We start from the raw sequence: 19,146 nt of genomic DNA on the forward strand, positions 1-19,146 counted from the left end.
GTGTGATCTTTTCAGATGAGTTTCGATTTTGTATCTCCTTCGGCGACCAAGGGCCACGTGTTTGGCGAAGAACCACGGAACGGTATAACCAAGTCTGCGTTAAGAAGTCTGTGAAGTTCCCACAGTCTTGCATAGTTTGAGGCTGTATGAGTGCTAAAGGTGTTAGTAATTTATGCTTCATCAAAGGAACTGTAAACGCAAAAGTGTACCAATATATACTGGAAGCTAATTTACTGCCAGTGTTGGATAACCAGTTTGCAGAGAGGCTACAGACATCATTTTTCAACATGACTTGGCACCGGCGCACTCTGCCAAAACCACATCTTCCTGGCTCCAAGAACGACCGAACCCTGTTCTTGAATGGCCGGCGAACTTGCCAGATTTTAACATTATTGAAGCCTTGTGGGACCAGATGAAGAGGAAGCTCCACAAAGAAAAATTTACTACCCTTGCAGCCATGAAGATTGCAATCCAGAACACATGGGTGTCAGTTTCTACACAGGATTGCGAGAAGCTTGTTGATTCCATGCCCCGGCGAATTGATGCTGTTATAAAGGCAAAAGGTGCTACTAAATATTGATTAATTTTATTTGTATTTATGTTAATGAAAAACTATTTTATTTACTTATATGCCTTGTTCTATTATTTTGACACACGAAATATTCAAAAACTGACATTGCAATTCATATGAAGAAAAAAAAATTCTGTCGTAAAACAACTATTTCACTTAGTTTAGCATGATAGGGATGTTTTAGCACCAATTATATCTCACAGATAGTCCTCAATAAGAATTTAGCGCCAAAAAACATGATGGTCTATTTTTTTTTTTTTTGACCAGCACAGGTACTTAATTGGCATGCCAAACTTCTTAAATATTACTTCTTTATTAATAAATCAATATTTTTTATCTTTATCGTAAAAAAAAACTCCCACCATATTTCTTTATAACTTAATAACAAGAGAAGTAACTCAGTTATACTAAAAACGAGGCAATTAACTAATTAATGCACAATTAATTTTTTTTTAATTACTAATATTTACACGCTATTTACCTTATTTTCTTAATATTTGGATATATTCATTACTGTAGCATGCCAGTTAAGTTTGGACGACGAGTTTGCCTTGAAATTCAATATAAAAAAATGAATTTTGTTATTATAGTGTAATTGCACCAAAATTTTGAATTTCGCTATCACAGTTTAGGTGCACCGAAAGAATATACTTAAAGAGAAATAACTTTGTACTAAAAAGATTATCTCCCTTTTCAACTAGATTTGTCTGCTCCTGTATTTGAGGAGATGATTATCTGCCTCTGGATTTCGACGTGACGGTAATGGACTTCGGATTATCAAACTTACTTTTTAAAGTAATTTCTCTCAGTTATAACTTGTTCAAATACATGGAACGATAAAATTGTCGTCATAGAAAAGACAATATGATTCCAATTCCCTTTGATGAAAACTGGTTTTGTTTTATTTATTTATTTTTGTTTCGTTGCAGACCATCCATAGTTGTATGTGTACACATCCCATGAGCGACAAAACCTTCCTATCATGTCTAAAAAGACACAATGTTCAACGAGCGAGATCGAAGTTGCGTCGTAGTACAGCTCATGCTCTCTACCGATCCAAGTTATGACAAAGGGATCATTGCCATCACCCTAAAATGCACCGCTGGATGAAGTCGGCTAGAAAGTCAACAACAAATGGTCCCTGATTGTGTTAAAGAGTGTGGCGATTCTATGATGCAATCAGGTAGCCGCTCGCAGGCCCTGAGTGTGACGACAGAACTCGGCTCCGGCCCTCAAGTCCAAAGAAACACAGGTTTGGCTTTAGAAGGAGTGTTGAGATTTTGTCCTCTCGTTTCATTGACCCTCCTCCTCCCCCGATCTGAACACACTGGACTACTTTTTTTGGTCATACGTCGAGAACACCACCAATACGACATCCTACAGCATCAAGGCCAGCCTGATCGCCGCCATCCGCCGAGTATTCGCCGAGCTCCCGCAGGCGATTGTGGAAAACGGATGCTCCCAGTTCCGGACCGGTATCGAGGCGGTGATCGAGGCTGAAAGCAGCTATATGAAATAGATGTCAGCTCTACTACATAATGAATTTTACCTGAATTGATTTTTTCAATAAAATTAAAAAAAAAATAAAGCTGTAGTGTTGTTTTCTTTAAGGCGACACTTTTATCAGTTCACCTTGTAAATATCAGTATTATTTTCGCCTTATATCGAATCGTTACAGCAAATTATGTGTGATTTATGTTACATCACGCACAGCGAACTTCATGATAGCTCTGTTCCGTCTGCCTGCTTCCCACCGGACTACAACTTGGATTTCTTCAAGTCCAATGTTAACAAATTCCTAATTAACCGCCCCTTAAGTAAACACTTCATCAAATCTCCACACTAACGTAATGTACTTGCAATAACCTTTATCCCTGAGTGGCTTCCGGGCCTTGATAAGTGGTGATCACTGTAAAAAAAATAAAAATAAATAAAAAAAAAATGGCATCTTATGCTTGACTTCATGTCACAAATAAATTATAAAGATTTATATGCCGTGTTGTTCAGTAAACGTTTCATAATTGACAAAAGGAAATCGAAAACAGATGTTATTCAGCTTATGTTCTGAACAAGTGCGAAATTTTATAACCGTGAGATTTTGTAAACAACGCAAGAGAACATATCTTTATCTATCAACTATATCGGATAATTGACCCTTTCGTGCTGCACAATAGATCAATGTATATCTATGTCAATGGCTATTTAAACTTCGAATACTATAGCAAGGAAACTTGCTTTATTAATCTCATAGAAATTTTAGGACTTGCGTTTGTGAGTTAAAAAAAAAAGTACCTAGCATGAAAAGAAACACTGCATTTCAGAGACAGCGCTATTTTTCTTGGCGCATTTTACTAAACTGTCGTCAGGTGGTGCTTCCCGGTCAAAGAACAAGGGACGATAAATTTATCCCTCGTATAGTTTCAACCTGATTCAAAAGTAACAATAAGTCAACCAAGTTTATTCATTCATTTTTATTGTTTATTTATTTAAAAATTAAAACTATAATATATATATATATATATATATATATATATATATATATATATATATATATATATATATATATATATATATATGTATACTAGTAATGGGTGCCCGGCATTTCCCGGGTGTTTCGAGGTGTATGCTGAGCAAAAAAAAAAAAAAAAAAAAAACGGTAATTTTTAAAACTTTGACCCCTATTATGACCCCTTAATATTTATTGTTTTGGGCTCAAATCAAGTTATTAAGTTAGACCCATGTCCAAGGAACCAATATCTAAAATGTCAAGTGTTTAGACCCAAAATTGTCGGAGGAGTTTGGTAGAGTTCTCAAAGGTCAAATCGTTAAACTTTGACCCCTTAACAGAGAAATTTTTGGCCGAAACCTGATCCCATTGAGATTCCCAAATCTTAGTACCCTGTATATCAAATTTCGAGTCTGTAGACTAAAAATTGACTGAGTTATTTCGTAGGGAAATGTACAGAGACACAGAGAGAGACACACACACAGACACGTTCATTTTTATAGATATATAGATATATACACATAAAAATCACACACACACACACACACACACACACACACACACATATATATATATATATATATATATATATATATATATATATATATATATATATAACTTTGTTGACCCTTCAACAGGTGCCACAAAAAATTAAAACTATATGTTTTATTATGACAGTTTATTTAATTCCAAAAATGTTTCAGAAAAGAAAAACATGTTGCTTTAATTGGAACAAATTTGCATTTAAATTATCAAATTGTTATAAAAAAAATCGAATTTTACTTTACGTCAAAAAATGTTTCGGAAAAAAAATCCACTGTTACTTTAATTTAAAAATTGTTTTATTAAAATTATATTTTTCTTACGCAGACTTTTAAATAAATGTTTTTACAATTATATATTGATACATTTTTATACAATAAATGCTTTGGTTTTGTAATATTTCTGTGTTCGGAAAACGAAAAAAAAAACTTAAACAAGTATCTTGTTTGTAATGCATTTGCTGTGTTATTTGATCAAGAAAATTCGAGTTATCACCCCCTTACAATGACACCGTCAGTGTAATGCAGAAGTGCCTAAAAAATCTACGTTTATCTATAAAATACAATACACGATATCTTAAGATAGTGTTAAGTTTGAATGTTAATTTATTTAAAAAATGGAATTAATAAAATGGATAAAATCACACCTAGTTTCCATTTTTTATGTAAAAATATTTTACTGTAAAATTTGTATTTCTTCGAACTAGTATTTTCATTTTGAGTGCTACTTTCTTAACATTCCGCTCGATGTAACCTTTGAACTTCTTCAGGTTTATCATGTTGAAATCTGGATTTTTTTTTGTCGGACAAAGGAATCTGCACGGAATTTCCAAAAACTGACCACAATATGACCGTCTTCAAGGTCAATGTTCACAAATTCTTAAGTAATCCAATTTTCCAAATTTCCACTACCAACATTTATACGATATTGTCTCAGTGTTCATTAACCCGTATCCTCGAGTAGCTTTCGAACCTTGATGAGTAGTGACTTCTTTGTGTTAGAATTTTTTTTAAATTAAATACACGAGGGTATCATCCCTTCCTTCTGGCAGCCATGTCCTAAATAGTGACGCCCGCACTGAGGATTGAACGTTTAACATTAAGAAGAGTGTAACTTTAAAACCGAATTTTACCAAGTACCTTATCCACTATGCAACGGATAATTGCGAAGTTCTGCACCTGAAGACGGTCGGAGGTTACATTGAAGAAAAAAGCGCTCGAGATAAGAAGAGTAATCCAAAGAGTCTAAATAATACGAATTATAATCTCCATCTCAATATTTCAGAAACGCAATTGTTGTCGTGATTGACAGATTTATTAGTAGTTAAGAAAAGTATTATTCATTTCTCATGCACCAAACACAGAACAGTTTCACATAATACATCTACATATTAATACAATAGCCTGTGTTGTTTTATTTGTAACGCTTACATCTTTTTTATTCCGCGTGGCTATCGTTTAATTGGTACTAGCCTGTGTGTCCGGCATTACCCAGGTGTTTGGAGGTGAGTGTTGAGCAAAAAAAAAAAAAAAAATTGGTATTAGGCAGGCAGGCTCGAACCCGTACCACGAAGGAGTAAAATAACAAAGAAAAAAAAACGTAACGTCTTTGCGGTTGCGTCAATCGCAAAACCGAAAGTGAGGAAGTTTAAAATTAAGGCTAGACAATCGAAAAGAGGGAATTACTTTCGAACATATCGGCGAAAAAGGCGACTCCTCCCAGTAGAAAAGTGAAAGGTGAAGGAATTAATGTTTTTAGTCAATTTTTCGATATTTGTCGTCCGAAGCGCCGGGCTTCAAAGCGATACCGATCGCTTGAAAATCCGTTGCTTGTCGAAAGTTGTAGGCATACATACAAACATACATACATCTACCTATACTCCTATAAATTCGTTTGTGTGTGCACGCGCGTGTGTGTGTGTATTGATATTCGTATTATAATTCCTTTCTTTATTTTATTTAAAAAGAAAATACAACTTTCTTATACATGGGTCGTGGGACTGCAAAAGATGTAGCTGATTTGCATATTCTTTTCCCGATTAGTTGCTTCGGTTTTCTAAGTGGATAATCATCTTTAGTTAATTATTACGTGTAATTATATTCATGCAGATATTCTACATGAATTATACTTGTATAGTATTTGCGTAAAATGTTTACAATAAACACAAAACTGTTTCATATATATTTATGTATACGTATGTATTTTTGTTGCACAAATTTTGCCTACCAGCCTCCTCCTAGAGTTTTTGATCTACAGACATGAAACTTCATATATAAGGTATTTGAATCCATTTATATCTGGGTTTTAGCCCGGATAAATCGGTGAAAATTGTGAAAATTAAAAAAAAAATTGCAAGGTGAAGGTCGAACGTCTGCATTACGAATTCATAACGTAATAGCTATTGGTTCACGATTTAATTTTTAGCCCCGTAGCAAACATGTCTTCATAGCCCAGTCATTGACGGCAGGGGGAAAAATAAATCGTGAACTAAACGCTTAGGTTTCGGTTCTCGGTGGTGGCGTACGAGTCTTTTTTTTTATTATTTTTTAAATCATTACTATATATTGCGTTAAATCTATTTTATATATATATATATATATATATATATATATATATATATATATATCGTGTGCGTGTGTATGTGTGTGTACATTTTACTTCGCAATAACTCTGTCAATTTTAAGTATACATACTCGAAATTTGATATACATGGTACTGAGATTTGGGAAAATCTATGTAATCGGTTTCGGCCAAAAATTTCGCTGTTTAGGCGTCAAAGTTCAACGATTTGACCTTTGAGAACTCTACCAAACTCCTCCCACAATTCGATAAGGTTCCTTAGACATGGATCTAACTTAATAACTTGATTTGAACCCAAAACAATAAATTTTAGGGGATCATAATAGGGGTCAAAGTGAAAAAATTGACCCTTTTTTTTTTTTTGCTCAACATAAGTGAAAGTGTGTGTGTGTGTGTGTGTGTGTGTGTGTGTGTGTGTGTGTACATTTCCCTATGCAATAACTCTGACAATTTTTAGTCTAAAAACACGAAATTTGATATATAGGGTACCGTGGGAAAATCGATGTGATCGGTTTTCGCCCAGAAATTTGGCTGTTAAAGGGCCAAAGTTCAACGATTTGTACCTTTGAGAAATCTACCAAACTCCTCCGACAATTTGAGGTCTAAACACGTGAAATTTTAGATATAGGTTACGTGGACATAGATCTAACTTAATAACTCGACAAATACCGAAGAATTGGCTAAAAACATTAATTTCTTCACCCTCAACTAGGCACTTTTCTACAGGGAGGGCTTTTTTCACCGATATTTTCGAAAGTCATCCCCTCTTTTCGATTGTCTAGCCTTAATTTAAACCTACGTAATTCCGGTTTGGCGGTGGTCGTAACAGCAAAGACGTCACGTTTTTCTCTTTCTATTCATCCTTCGCGGTACAGGTTCGAGCTTGTCTTCCTACTACCAATATTTTTTTGCTCAACACACACCTCCAAACACCCGGGCAACGCCGGACCCCCATGCTAATATATGTATAAAATTAAAATGTGTGTGTGTCTGTCTGTGTACATTTCCCTACGCAATAACTCTGTCAATTTTCAGTCTACAGACTAGAGATCTCACATAAGGAGTATTGAGATTTGGGAAATTTTTTTGATGTGTGTTTGGCCAGTTATTTCGCTGTAAAGGGGGTCAAAGTTCAACGATTTGACCTTTGAGAACTCTACCAAACTCCTCCGACAATTTTGGGTCTAAACACTTGACATTTTAGATATAGGTTACTTGGACATGAATCTTGCTTTATAATTGAATTTAAGTTCAAAGCAATAAATGTTAATGAGTCAGAATTTTAAAAAAAAAATTGACCTCCGCTTACTACTCAGTCAATCTTTGGAATAAATATTTGAAAGTTTACATAAAGTGTATTCAGACATAGAGCAAGCTTTTTACTCGGTTTTTGGCCGAGAATTTAGCTGTCAAAGGGTCAAAGTTTAAAAGATTTGACCTTTGCGGTCTCTAGCAAACTATTCAGCCAATTTTGAGTCTAAAGATAAAGGGTGTTCAGACATGCAGCAAGATTTTTAATCAGTTTTTTTTGGCAAATCTTTCGCTGCCAAGAGGCCAAGGTTTAAAGAGTTGACCTTTGCAGACTCTACCAAACTTCTCCGCCAATTTTCTTTCTAAACACTTGAAATTTTAGATGTAGGTTACTTGAATATGGGTAAAATATTTTAATTTGATCCCAAGACAAAAAATGTTAAGGAGTCAAAATTAGGGTCAAAGTTTTAAAAAATTCGACCTCTGCGATCCTTACCAACTTTTCTGTATGGTAGCTAAGGGGGCCTATTATATAGAAAGGCATTGCCGTACATATGCGCACTTTTTAATATATACATATGCACATAAAGTTATCAACAGTATATAGAGCCCGCCAACGCCGGGCTGAACTGCTAGTACATATATACTTTTAAATAGACATTTGAGATTTATCTATCTATATATTTATTAAAGTGAAAATGTCTGTGTGTGTGTTCTGTGTGTGTACATTTCCCTTTTCAATTCTACAGACTCAAGATTTGACACAAGGTGTACTGAATTTTGGAAAAATCTTTCAAATTGGTTTTCGGCCAGAAATTAGGCTGTCCAGAGGCTAAAGTTCAACGGTCTGACCGTTGAAAACTCTACCAAACTCTTCCGGTAATTTTGGGTCTAAAAACTTGAAATTTTAAATGTAGCTTACTTTAGACATGGATCAAACTTTTCAAAATTGGGATCAAAGTTTTTAAAAATTTGACCTCTGCGGTCTCCACCAAATTACGCAGCCATTTTCTGGTCTAAACATTTGAAATTTGAAATTTTACATAAATTGTAATCAGAGATAAGGCAAGCTTTTTCATCGGCTGGAGTCGAAAATTTGAGCTGTCAAGGGGCCAAAGTTCAAAAAATTTTACCTTTGCGGTGTCTAGCAGACAATTCGGCCAATTTTGAGCCTAAATATAATATATAAATTTATATATAACGGGCATTCAGACATGCGCCAAGCATTTTAATAAGTTTTGGGACGAAAATGTCGCTGTCAAAAGGTCAAATTTGAAAGAATTTACCTATGCAGGTTCTACCAAATTTCTCCGCCAATTTTTGGTTTAAACAATTGACATTTTAGATTTAGGAAACTTGGACATGGGTCAAACTTTTTATTTTGATTTGAGCCCAAAATAATATGTGTTAAGGGGTCAAAATTGAGGTGAAATTTAGACAAAATTTACCGCTAAGGTCTCTACCAAATTACTCAGAGAATTTTTGGTCGAAACATTTGAAACTTTACATAAAGGGTATTCATACATAGGGCAAGTTATGAACAGTACATAGGGCCCGAGCAAAGCCGGGCTGAACTGCTGGTATTTCTATAAAAGTGAAAATGTCTGATTGTGTGTGTGTGTGTGTGTGTGTGTGTGTGTGTGTGTGTGTGTGTGCAAATTTCCCTACCAAATAACTGTCAATTTTCAGTCTACAGATTCGAGACTTAACATAAGGAGTATTGAGATTTAGAAAAAATCTTTTTAATTTGTTTTTGACCAGAAATTTGGCTGTCACGGGGTTAAAGTTCAACAACGTTGCGAGCCTGTCTTTGCTTTATCGTTATTTTTATGGCAAGTGCTTGCCTGAGCTTCAATGTATGGTCCCCTTGCCAAATTTTCACGAGAAACACTCATCTAGCTGAAACCATTATAATTTCCTCCACTCTTTATCTGTGTCTAAACTTAAACGTAGATTCCATGAACAAAACTTCTTTCTCCTAAGAACTGCACGCCCGTGGAACTCTGTTCCGTTTTTTTTTGTTGTTTTTTTTTTTCAACTGACTACAATATGATCGTCTTCAAGTCCAACGTAAACAAGTTCTTGATGAGCTGTTTCCTTAAGTAATCCAATTTACCAAATTTGCACAACGAACGATTACTACAATATTTCCCCTTTGACTACTGTACACTCATTAACCCTTATCCTCGAGTGACCTCCGGGCCTTGATAAGTGGTGACTCTTATGAAAATATATATATATATATATAATCCCAGGTTAATATTTTCCAGACATAAAGCAACCAATGAAGTTTTAACGATATTAATACAAACATGTTCAATACCGTAAGTATTAACATGTCGCTACATATTCATGAGCATGTTTCGGTTAGCCAGTTACAAGTAACTTGAAACTTCTTCAGGCGATAAAAGTGTAGTCCGTCGAACTAAGCAATATCGCCTGAAGAGGTCTGTAGTTACTTGGAACTGGCTGATCGAAACATGATCATAAATGTGTAGCGGCATATTAATACTTATGTAAAACAAGTAAAACGTTTATATATATATATATATATATATATATATATATATATATATATATATATACTAGTATTTTAAAGTCACTTTGTGTACGTGCGTGAGTTCCTTTCTCATAGGTTCCGAAACTGCTGAGCCTATCTTTTGCAAATTTTACACAAAGCTAATTTATATGTCTGGCAATGTTCTTAGAAGTTTTCTACAGAAATTCATCCGATAAGTATCGTAAGTCGGAAAAATCTGATCTTAAAAATGGCTTTTCTCTCTTATGGATAAAACAATAATTTACAGGGGAATATTTTACGTTACACCGGCAAGGGAGATAATGAAATCGCGGAAAACATTTTCTTTTTAGACTAACACATTTATCATAACCTGAAAAAAAAATAGCTCAGTGGTAGAGCATTCGACTCGATATCGAATGACCCCTTGTTCAATCCTGGGTGTCCCTCACCATCATAATTTATTTTTTTTTTCTTATTAATGAATTCAATTTACGATGAAAAAAGAGATACTATTTAAAATCGCTGAAAATCATTTCTTTCGTTTGCATATTTTAAAACTCAGAAATGACGTTTCGATGGCATTCATCGTCAAGCCCAAATGTCAGCTGACGTGATATTGTAAACAAAGACAGACGGAATTTGATGAACGACATTATCATAAATATATATTTTTTTTTACTGTTTATGTATTTAGTCCACCGGGTTAAATATTATCTCGTAATATAAAATATTCAATAGAGGGGACACACATGAAATCTGCATAAATTAAGATATCATATTTAAATGTATTGCACGACCGGGCAACGCCGGGCTGCCAGCTAGTGTATGTATGTATGTATGTATGTATGTATGTATGTATGTCAGGTCATGTTATATGCTACTGGTACCATGTAACCCAGTACTACCTGCCTCATGGTCGAGTCACCGGCGACTAAACTGGTTCCCCCACCAGACTTGTTTGGTGAGAAAGGTGGCTAGTCTCTCTGAAGGATTCAAAACAAGACCTTCCAAAGGGTGAATGAACCCTTTTTGGGGGTCAACGGCTAACTAGCACCGTGTGTGTTTGTGTGTATGTATGTGTGTGTGTTGGGGTGGAGAGGGCTCCTGTAAGCCGTGGTGAAGGCAACCCATTCTAGGAGAAGCAAATCTCTGATTAAAAAAAAAAAACATAACGCGGGAGACCAATACCCACATTAAGCTGGTCTGCAGTTTAATTTGTTGCTGGCTATCTTGCTCTTGCTTGTTGCTGGATCTCAACATTTTGAACCGAGAGAGAGATTTAGCTGTCATACAAAGCTAAGACTGTAACATCATCTTTGTATAGATACTTCCTCAGGCAGTTGGGCTCATGTACTTCAAGTGTCTGAGGGAGTGGCACTCGTCTGGCAAGACGTTGCAATCATCATATATATATATATATATATATATATATATATATATATATTGTCATCCACATACTGTACTGTTTCGATGTATCACAACTCATCTGTGCGGCCAGACATACACTTTTCCCTAGTCGTGGATCGAACCTACAACCGTCGCATTGACAGTCGGCAGCCCTCACCATCGGACTACGAATCAGTGCTATAAATATTTCTCCTCGAGTGTGTATTAAATCCACACCCACCCGTCGCAACAGTGCTCTAACCATCAGTTTGTTTACAAACAAATTAATAGTTGGCTTAGTTTAATAGCTTAAATACGCGTCGGATGAAAATATATTTACAAAGTGCTCAACCCAAAGAGGCGGGGGGCTTTAATTGTCATCCACATACAGTACTGTTTCGTTGTATCACAACTCATCAGTGCGGCTAGACATAACCATTTCCCCTACGTCTTTATTCAGTTTGATCTTCCCAAAATACAAAGAATTCGGTCATCAAATTTAATGCACACGTCCTCGGGTTAGAAGGATTTTTTAATGCGAGAATTTTTCATACACACCAAGATCATTCACATTAGCGACGTTGGTGCATAGTTAATACATATATGAATGGGTATATTATATAGCCCTCCCCTGAAAAAAATGTTTACCTGGCATGAAACTAAGATAAGCTTAAGAAAAAATATAAAATTGCTCCATTTTAAGTAATGTGAAAAATACAGGCATTTTTTTTAATGTCATAATTAAGGCTTAATTGTGATATAAATCATATAATTTTGACTTAACTTCGGAAAGTTTATGCATGAGCAACCTGTTTTTGCTGTCATATAAATATTTAGGACTACTGAATCCATACTAATGATGCTTACTTGTTTCCTCATTAGGAAACAATCCCGGTACGGGTACGTCAGCTAGTACAAAGATAACTGTGAATGAACCGAGACTGTAAATCGAAAACACCTGCTGACCACTTAGGATAATTCCAAATCCAATCTTACCTTTGTGTAGATCGATAATCGATTATGAAAATAAAGATATGTGAAATTGGGCACCACCTCTAATTTGATTTCTAATAATTATCAATAAACGTGGCGAACACTTGTGGAATAACTTGTATAAATAGGGAATTTCTGGCGGGTTATGATCTATCAACCATGAAGCCAAAGTCTATTGTCATGTGGACCCTTGGTGGTAAGAATGATTCATTTCTTTATTTTATTCTCTGTAATTTATCGCAAATGTTCAAAGTATTGGATTGAAAAGTTCTCGAATTATTCATGTATAAAAATTAAAATCTATCTGATATATTTATTCATTCGATTTTTTGGTTCGAGATTTGATCAATTTAATTTAATATCAATTATATCTGCGGAGTTTTCTTCGTTGAATTTCGCAAACACCAGGAGCTGAATATCTCTATTCCTAACTCTACTATTATATAAAAGTCAAATTTTGTGCGTGTGTGTGTGGGGGGGAGTTCATTCCTCATAGGCTCCGAAACGGCTGAGCACATCTTTTGCAAATTTCACACAAAGATAATTTATATGTCTGGCAGTGTTCTTAGATATGTTTTTGTACAGAAATTCATTCTATGAGTATCGAAAATCAGAAAAAAAAACGATCTTAAAAATAGCTTTTCTCTAATAGATTAACAAATAATTTTTACAAGGGAATATTTTATGCGACATCGGCCAAGGTAGATAATAAAATCTCAGCAAATCATTTCTTCTTGAAGCAACACACATTTATTACCATCTGGATATGTAGCTTAATGGTAGATCATTCGACTACAGATAGAATGATCCCGTATTCAAGTCACGGTGTACCTCACCATATTATTTATTTTTCTTATTAATGAGGTCAATTTACGATAAAAGAAGAGGACCATTTAAAATTGCCGCAAATTTTTTCTTCCGTTTCATATTTTCAAACTAAACATTAATCAGAAGTGACTTTTCAAGGGCATTCATCGCCAACACAAAATATCGGCTGACGTAATATTTTAAACAAACACAGACGAAATTTGATAAACGACATTATCATTATTATATTATTTTACGAATTAGTCCACCGGGCAAATTATTCCTCGTAATATATAATAATCAATAGAAGCTTGATTCTATAATAATATATACGCAATCTGTATGAATTGAAATATTATGTTTAAGCATGTTGTTCAACGGGGCCACTCCGGGCGTCCAACCACTTATTTTAAATGTTTGTTGTTGTTGTTGTTGTTGTTCTTCTTCTTCTTCTTTTATTATTATTATTATTATTATTATTATTATTATTATTATTATTATTATTATTATTATCTATATATAAATACGATAGCGTGTGAGTTATTTTCTGTGTGACGCTTACATCCGGGTCGTTTAATTGTTATGGACTTCCATTTCTTGTCATAAATAATTTTACTAAGAATTCTTCATAAGTTTTGGTTTCGGTTTCGATTATCGCTGAAGGAACTCAAGATATATATATATATATATATATATATATATATATAAGTTTTTATTTCGATTCCAATTCAAGCAAAGTCATATGAATATATTTTTTTATTATAGAAATCGCAACTTTATACGATATAAAAATAGATAAAACATGAACTCTATAATAATATATACGAAATTTGCAAGAATTTAAATGTCATATTTAAACGTACTTTACGACCGGGCTTTGCAGGGCGTTCGTACTAGATTAGATAAATTCTTCTGCAGGTTGAGGGTTAAATCCTCAGTGCGAGTGATACCTGGAATTGCAAATTACTTAGGACTTCTACTCAGTCATGGCTGATGGAACAAGAGCATGCTACCCCCATACATTAAATAAATTTATATTTAATACATAGATTAAATTGCAATTCTGTGTAGATTCCCGAGCTCGACAACCTACACTTGAAGGTCGGAGGTTACATCAGCCGAAATGTTGTGAAAATGATACCTAAGATGAGAACAGTAGTCCAAATAATCCAATTAAGACGCTTTCTCTTACAAGGATATCCTGCCACTCATATAAAAACAGACTACAATAATATCAGAGCGCCTCCATTTACACTGGATATCTACAGAATGCCAACATCAATATATTACATATGAATCAGTCCCCTGTGGAATTTCCACAGATCTCGCTAGTTATTATTATTATTATTATTATTATGATGATGATGATTATTCACATTTTGAGTCTGTCAGTTGCTATTGCCGATCTTATACTGAAAGGCGAATCAGAACAAATAGACATATGCTATCAGCATCTTGTTTTCTCAATTGTTCAACAGTTTTCGCAAAATTCTGGCGGTTGCCAACAAGTTTTTGTTTTTTACGTAATCCAACATTGCAATGGATCCCAGTTTTCTCAATCCAATTGTCAAATGTTTTAGTTACACTTCCCAGGGCTCGCATCACAATGGGTACAACTTCTATCTTCTTCAATTTCCACAATCTTTTTATCTCCCCTTTTCAAGTCTTTGCACTTTTCGAGCTTCTTTTCGTTTCCTCCTCATTCACATCAGCTGACACTAATATATATATATATATATATATATATATATATATATATATATATATATATATATATATATATATATATATATATATATAAATGTTTATTGCCTCGTGTTCTTTTTTTTCTCGTGTTCTTTTTTTTCCCCCAATAAGGTTTAAGTCTGGTCTCCTTGCTTGAATCACATCATCACATTGGATAGTCATATCACACAATAATTTCACATTATCACTCTACATCACCCCTTCTGGAACATGGTTGTACCATTTTTCACTGCGCAAGAACCCAAGTTTGCCCAGCTGGAATCCTTGTACCGGAAAAATATCCAGTAAATAAAACGTTGTTTAGTAAATCATTATTTTTTTGCATTTTTTTTTTTTTTGCATTTCCATACGCCAAACATGGATATAAATATCAGTAAAACATCTGCTGGGTCATAAGCTTCATTTGAGTACCTTACTTGCCTGGGTTGGTTGCCGGTAGGCTGAGATAAACCGCGTCACACACACAGAGTAAATCGAATTTACTAAGGGGGGGGTAATAACTAAATAAATATCCAGTAAATAAAACGTTGTTTAGTAAATCGTTATTTTTTTGCATTTTTTGCATTTTTTTTTTTTTTTTTGCATTTCCGTACACCAAATATGAATATAATTATCCCTAAAACATCTGCGTTGATTGCCTGCAGGCTGAGATAAACCGCGTCATACAAACACACACCAACAGATAGACAGACATTAGGAAAATTTATAATTTCTAAGCCTATTTTCTTGCATATATCCAAATGGACGTTTCTCACAATATTGTTATGCCGTCTCTTGTATTCGCTTTGAGCTAACTTCTCACAACTACTTACGAGGTGTTTGCATGATTCCATTATTTTTATTTACTGACTAGGAGTAGTCACACGGGCCATCATCAGCATTCTCGACTATTTTGCATCATTCTTGGGGAGGGTGATTGGGTAATAAGATGGGGATGGAGAACTTATAGATTTGTAGCTTTAATGTTCTTGGTTCCATGTAAAGTTTCGTGTTTTGTCTCTTCACTGGAATTTGGGTGGCAATAAACCTTCCTATGGTCCCAGTCCTTTCCACAATGTGTCACTTTTCGTTCGGTATTGTTCCCAACGCTATGTAACGCTCGTCTGGCCCGCACATGTGGCTCGTATATTATTCTCCGCATTCCAGGGTTTTCCTTAATATTTCAGCTGTTTTATTATTATTATTATTATTATTATTATTATTATTATTATTATTATTATTATTATTATTATTATTATTATGGTTATTATTATTATTATTATTATTATTATTATTATTATTATTATTATGATTATGGTGATTATTATTATTATTATGACTATGATTATGATTATTAATATTATTTTTATTATTATTATTATTATTATTGTTATTATTATTATTTGTACTTACCATCAGTTTTCACACACGTCATCACCAGAGATTACTCACAGATAATAAATATGGATGGTTCCTGGAGCTTGGCTTACAACGAATCCCATCAGCTTTTTATACACTTCATCTTTCTCGATAACTTTTACAAAGGGTTTTGCATTATCGCAACAGCAGCTTACCATTTATTTCTCGCTGGCATATCCCATTGGTCTTCACTACAATTTACGTAGCAATAACCGTCCTCAAGTACCCAGTATTCTTAGCGCATATTTAGTGAAGGTCTGTTTAGTGCTCTCCCACTTAGGTTCTTCCATCCTCTTTGACACTTCATGAGAATGATGACAATTTTTGCGGGGGGTATTTAATAAGATTTTATGCAGTTTTAGTTCCCTTCGTTTCATGTGGTCTTTAGTTATGCTTTTGTTTTTAATTTTTATTTTACTGCTGTTGTACTTTACATGTAGTTAGTATGCGTTTGTTGTCTATGTGGGTTTCCGCACTCAAGTGTTTTCCTTTAGATTTTTGTTGTTCTCAGTAATTCCGCCCACTGTATATATATTTCTATCATGTTGATTTTCTTCCTGTTCCACATTCTTCTCAGATCTTTGGCAACGTTCCCGTATTTGCTTCAGTTTTCTGTCCCTTTGATATTCACCCTGTAGACTGCTGGGACGGCAAAATCTACAAATAAGCAATTTCCTTTCTGCAGGTTAATTATTATAAAGTTCATCGTCCTCGCTCGGATGAATTTATCTGTTTCCAAATGATTTAGTGTTTTTTGCTGCATGTTCGAAATGCAGTCGTTTGCAGAGTTCTCAGTGAAATGATTGCCCCGCACCGTAGTGTCTTTGTTGTTGTTGTTGTTGTTATTATTATTATTATTATTATTATTATTATTATTATTATTATTATTATTATTATTGTTAATATCATTGTTATTGGTTCACAAGGAGCTTTTACACAGGCCATAAAGGATATATCCTTGAAAACAGCCTGTGGTCTACTCTGGAAGCTGAGTGACAACAAGTCTCCCCAGTTTTCCAGTGCTCTCGACCTCTTCTGATAAAATTTACTGAATTTAATGAATTTGCATTATCGCAACAGTCGCTTCCTATCGATTTCTCGCTAGAAGCGGCCATTGGTCTCCACTGGAATTTGAGTGGAAATAAGCCTCCCCAAGGTCCCAATTCTCTTCGCACTTGTCCAGCGGAAGTCAGGTCAGTGTTTTCTCTTCAGTCTTTCCGTCCAGCTTAACCCTTCTCGGCTATTTGGCATCATTCTTTTGGTCGGGTGGCGGTGATTGGGCAGTGGGGAGGGGATGGGAGAGGGGATGGGAGAGGGTATAGAAAACTTATAGATATGTATATTCAATGTTCTTGCTTCCACGAAACACTTCTTCATCTTCTGTTTCTGCAGCAGTTCGTCTGATCCGCGCATGTAGCTCATGTGCATTAGTTTCCGCATTCAAGGGCTTTCCTTAATATTTCAGTTGTTTTCATTATTGTTATTCGTTGTATCTTTCCAGTCATTTCTCTGATTCCAATTTCTCCCATTAAAAAAAAAGTTTTTTTATTAATATCATTACTATTATTTTTAATATTATTAATATTATTATCAATATTATTACTATTAATATTATGATGATTAATAATGATATTTTTACTCTCCTCCTCTTTCGGCAACCATTGTAGATGTATTTGCATTATCATAGCTGCCGCTTACCATTGATTTCTCGTTGACGGCGACCACTGATCTACACTGGAATTTGGGTAGATAAAAGCCTCCCAAAGGTCCCAGTCCTCTTTACACTGGTCCAGTGGAGGTTTGGCTAGTATTTTCTTTGTTCCGTTTTTCTATCCTCCTTGATCCTTCTCCCTTTGGTGTGGTGTCAGTTTTTGGTGACACATGAAGAAAAAGGTTTCAGTTTTCATGATCCACCTGATACTCCTTTGAGTTTTACATCTGTAACATTTTCTGCGTGTTAATGTGCACTCTCCACATTCAAGAATTTTCCTAAATATTTCAGCAGTTTTCATTATTGTTATCCATTGTATCATATCAGCGATCCCTCTGATTCCAATTTCTCCCATTCTCTTTTCAAAGTTTTTTCGGTATTGTTCCTAACGCTCCTACTCTTACTGGTGTTATCCTGACTTTTTTTTTTTCATTTTCCATATTCCTCTGAGCTCTCTGGCCAGTTCACTGTATCTGCTCCACTTCTCCGTCTCCTTGATCTTCACTCTGTGGTCTGCTCGGACAGCAATCCGACAAGTCTTTTCTTTTTTATTAACTAGTATGATATCCGGTCTTCTTGCTTGGATGGGTTTATGTGTGTGTATATCCATGCCCCATTTTCAAGTACTACTGCCGATTTTTGCTTGTCCTATTTATCTGAAAGTCATAGGATTCAATTGTAGACACAATTGCCAGTGTACTGCCTTCTTCACGTGATTGTGTCTATTTTTATATTCGTTTGTGGCTAGTTTGATGCATGCGCTTATTATGTGGTTTATTGTTTCGTCTCTTTATCTACATTTGTCTTTGTCTTGCCGATCTTTGCTTTTATGTGGTTGGGTCTAATCGCCATTGGTCCGGAGTATCTTACAAGTGACACTGCCCATTAATTAATTAGATTTCTACTATATAGTTTCGTTTCTAGTTTTCTAGTTCTTCTGATATATTTCTTTCTAATTTTCTTTCATTTCTATTGTTTTGACGGTGTCTGCTTCCAGAACACCCAAATATTTGTAACTATCACATTCAACTAGTGCCTTCATCGCCGTTGGTTTGGGTAGTATCATATCTTCCGTTGCTTCCAGACTTCTCCGTGTCATGATCAGCAGCGCACACTTTTCCATGCCGAATTCC

General features: G+C 34.8%; 1 protein-coding gene across 1 annotated transcript in view; it reads left to right on the forward strand.

The window, feature by feature from the left end:
* Window positions 1–12,504: 12,504 nt before the first annotated feature.
* Window positions 12,505–19,146, forward strand: part of LOC145239994 (IgGFc-binding protein-like) — a 266,786-nt gene continuing 260,144 nt past the window's right edge. Inside the window, exon 1 of the mRNA XM_080103577.1 lies at window positions 12,505–12,547. Coding sequence (XP_079959703.1) covers window positions 12,511–12,547 — 37 coding nt within the window. The 5' untranslated portion in view covers window positions 12,505–12,510. The remainder of the gene's footprint in view (window positions 12,548–19,146) is intronic.

This window comes from Euprymna scolopes, chromosome 19 (genome assembly GCF_053919585.1).
Source record: "Euprymna scolopes isolate OS-2025 chromosome 19, ASM5391958v1, whole genome shotgun sequence".
In the NCBI taxonomy this organism is placed as follows: Eukaryota; Metazoa; Mollusca; class Cephalopoda; order Sepiida; family Sepiolidae; genus Euprymna; species Euprymna scolopes.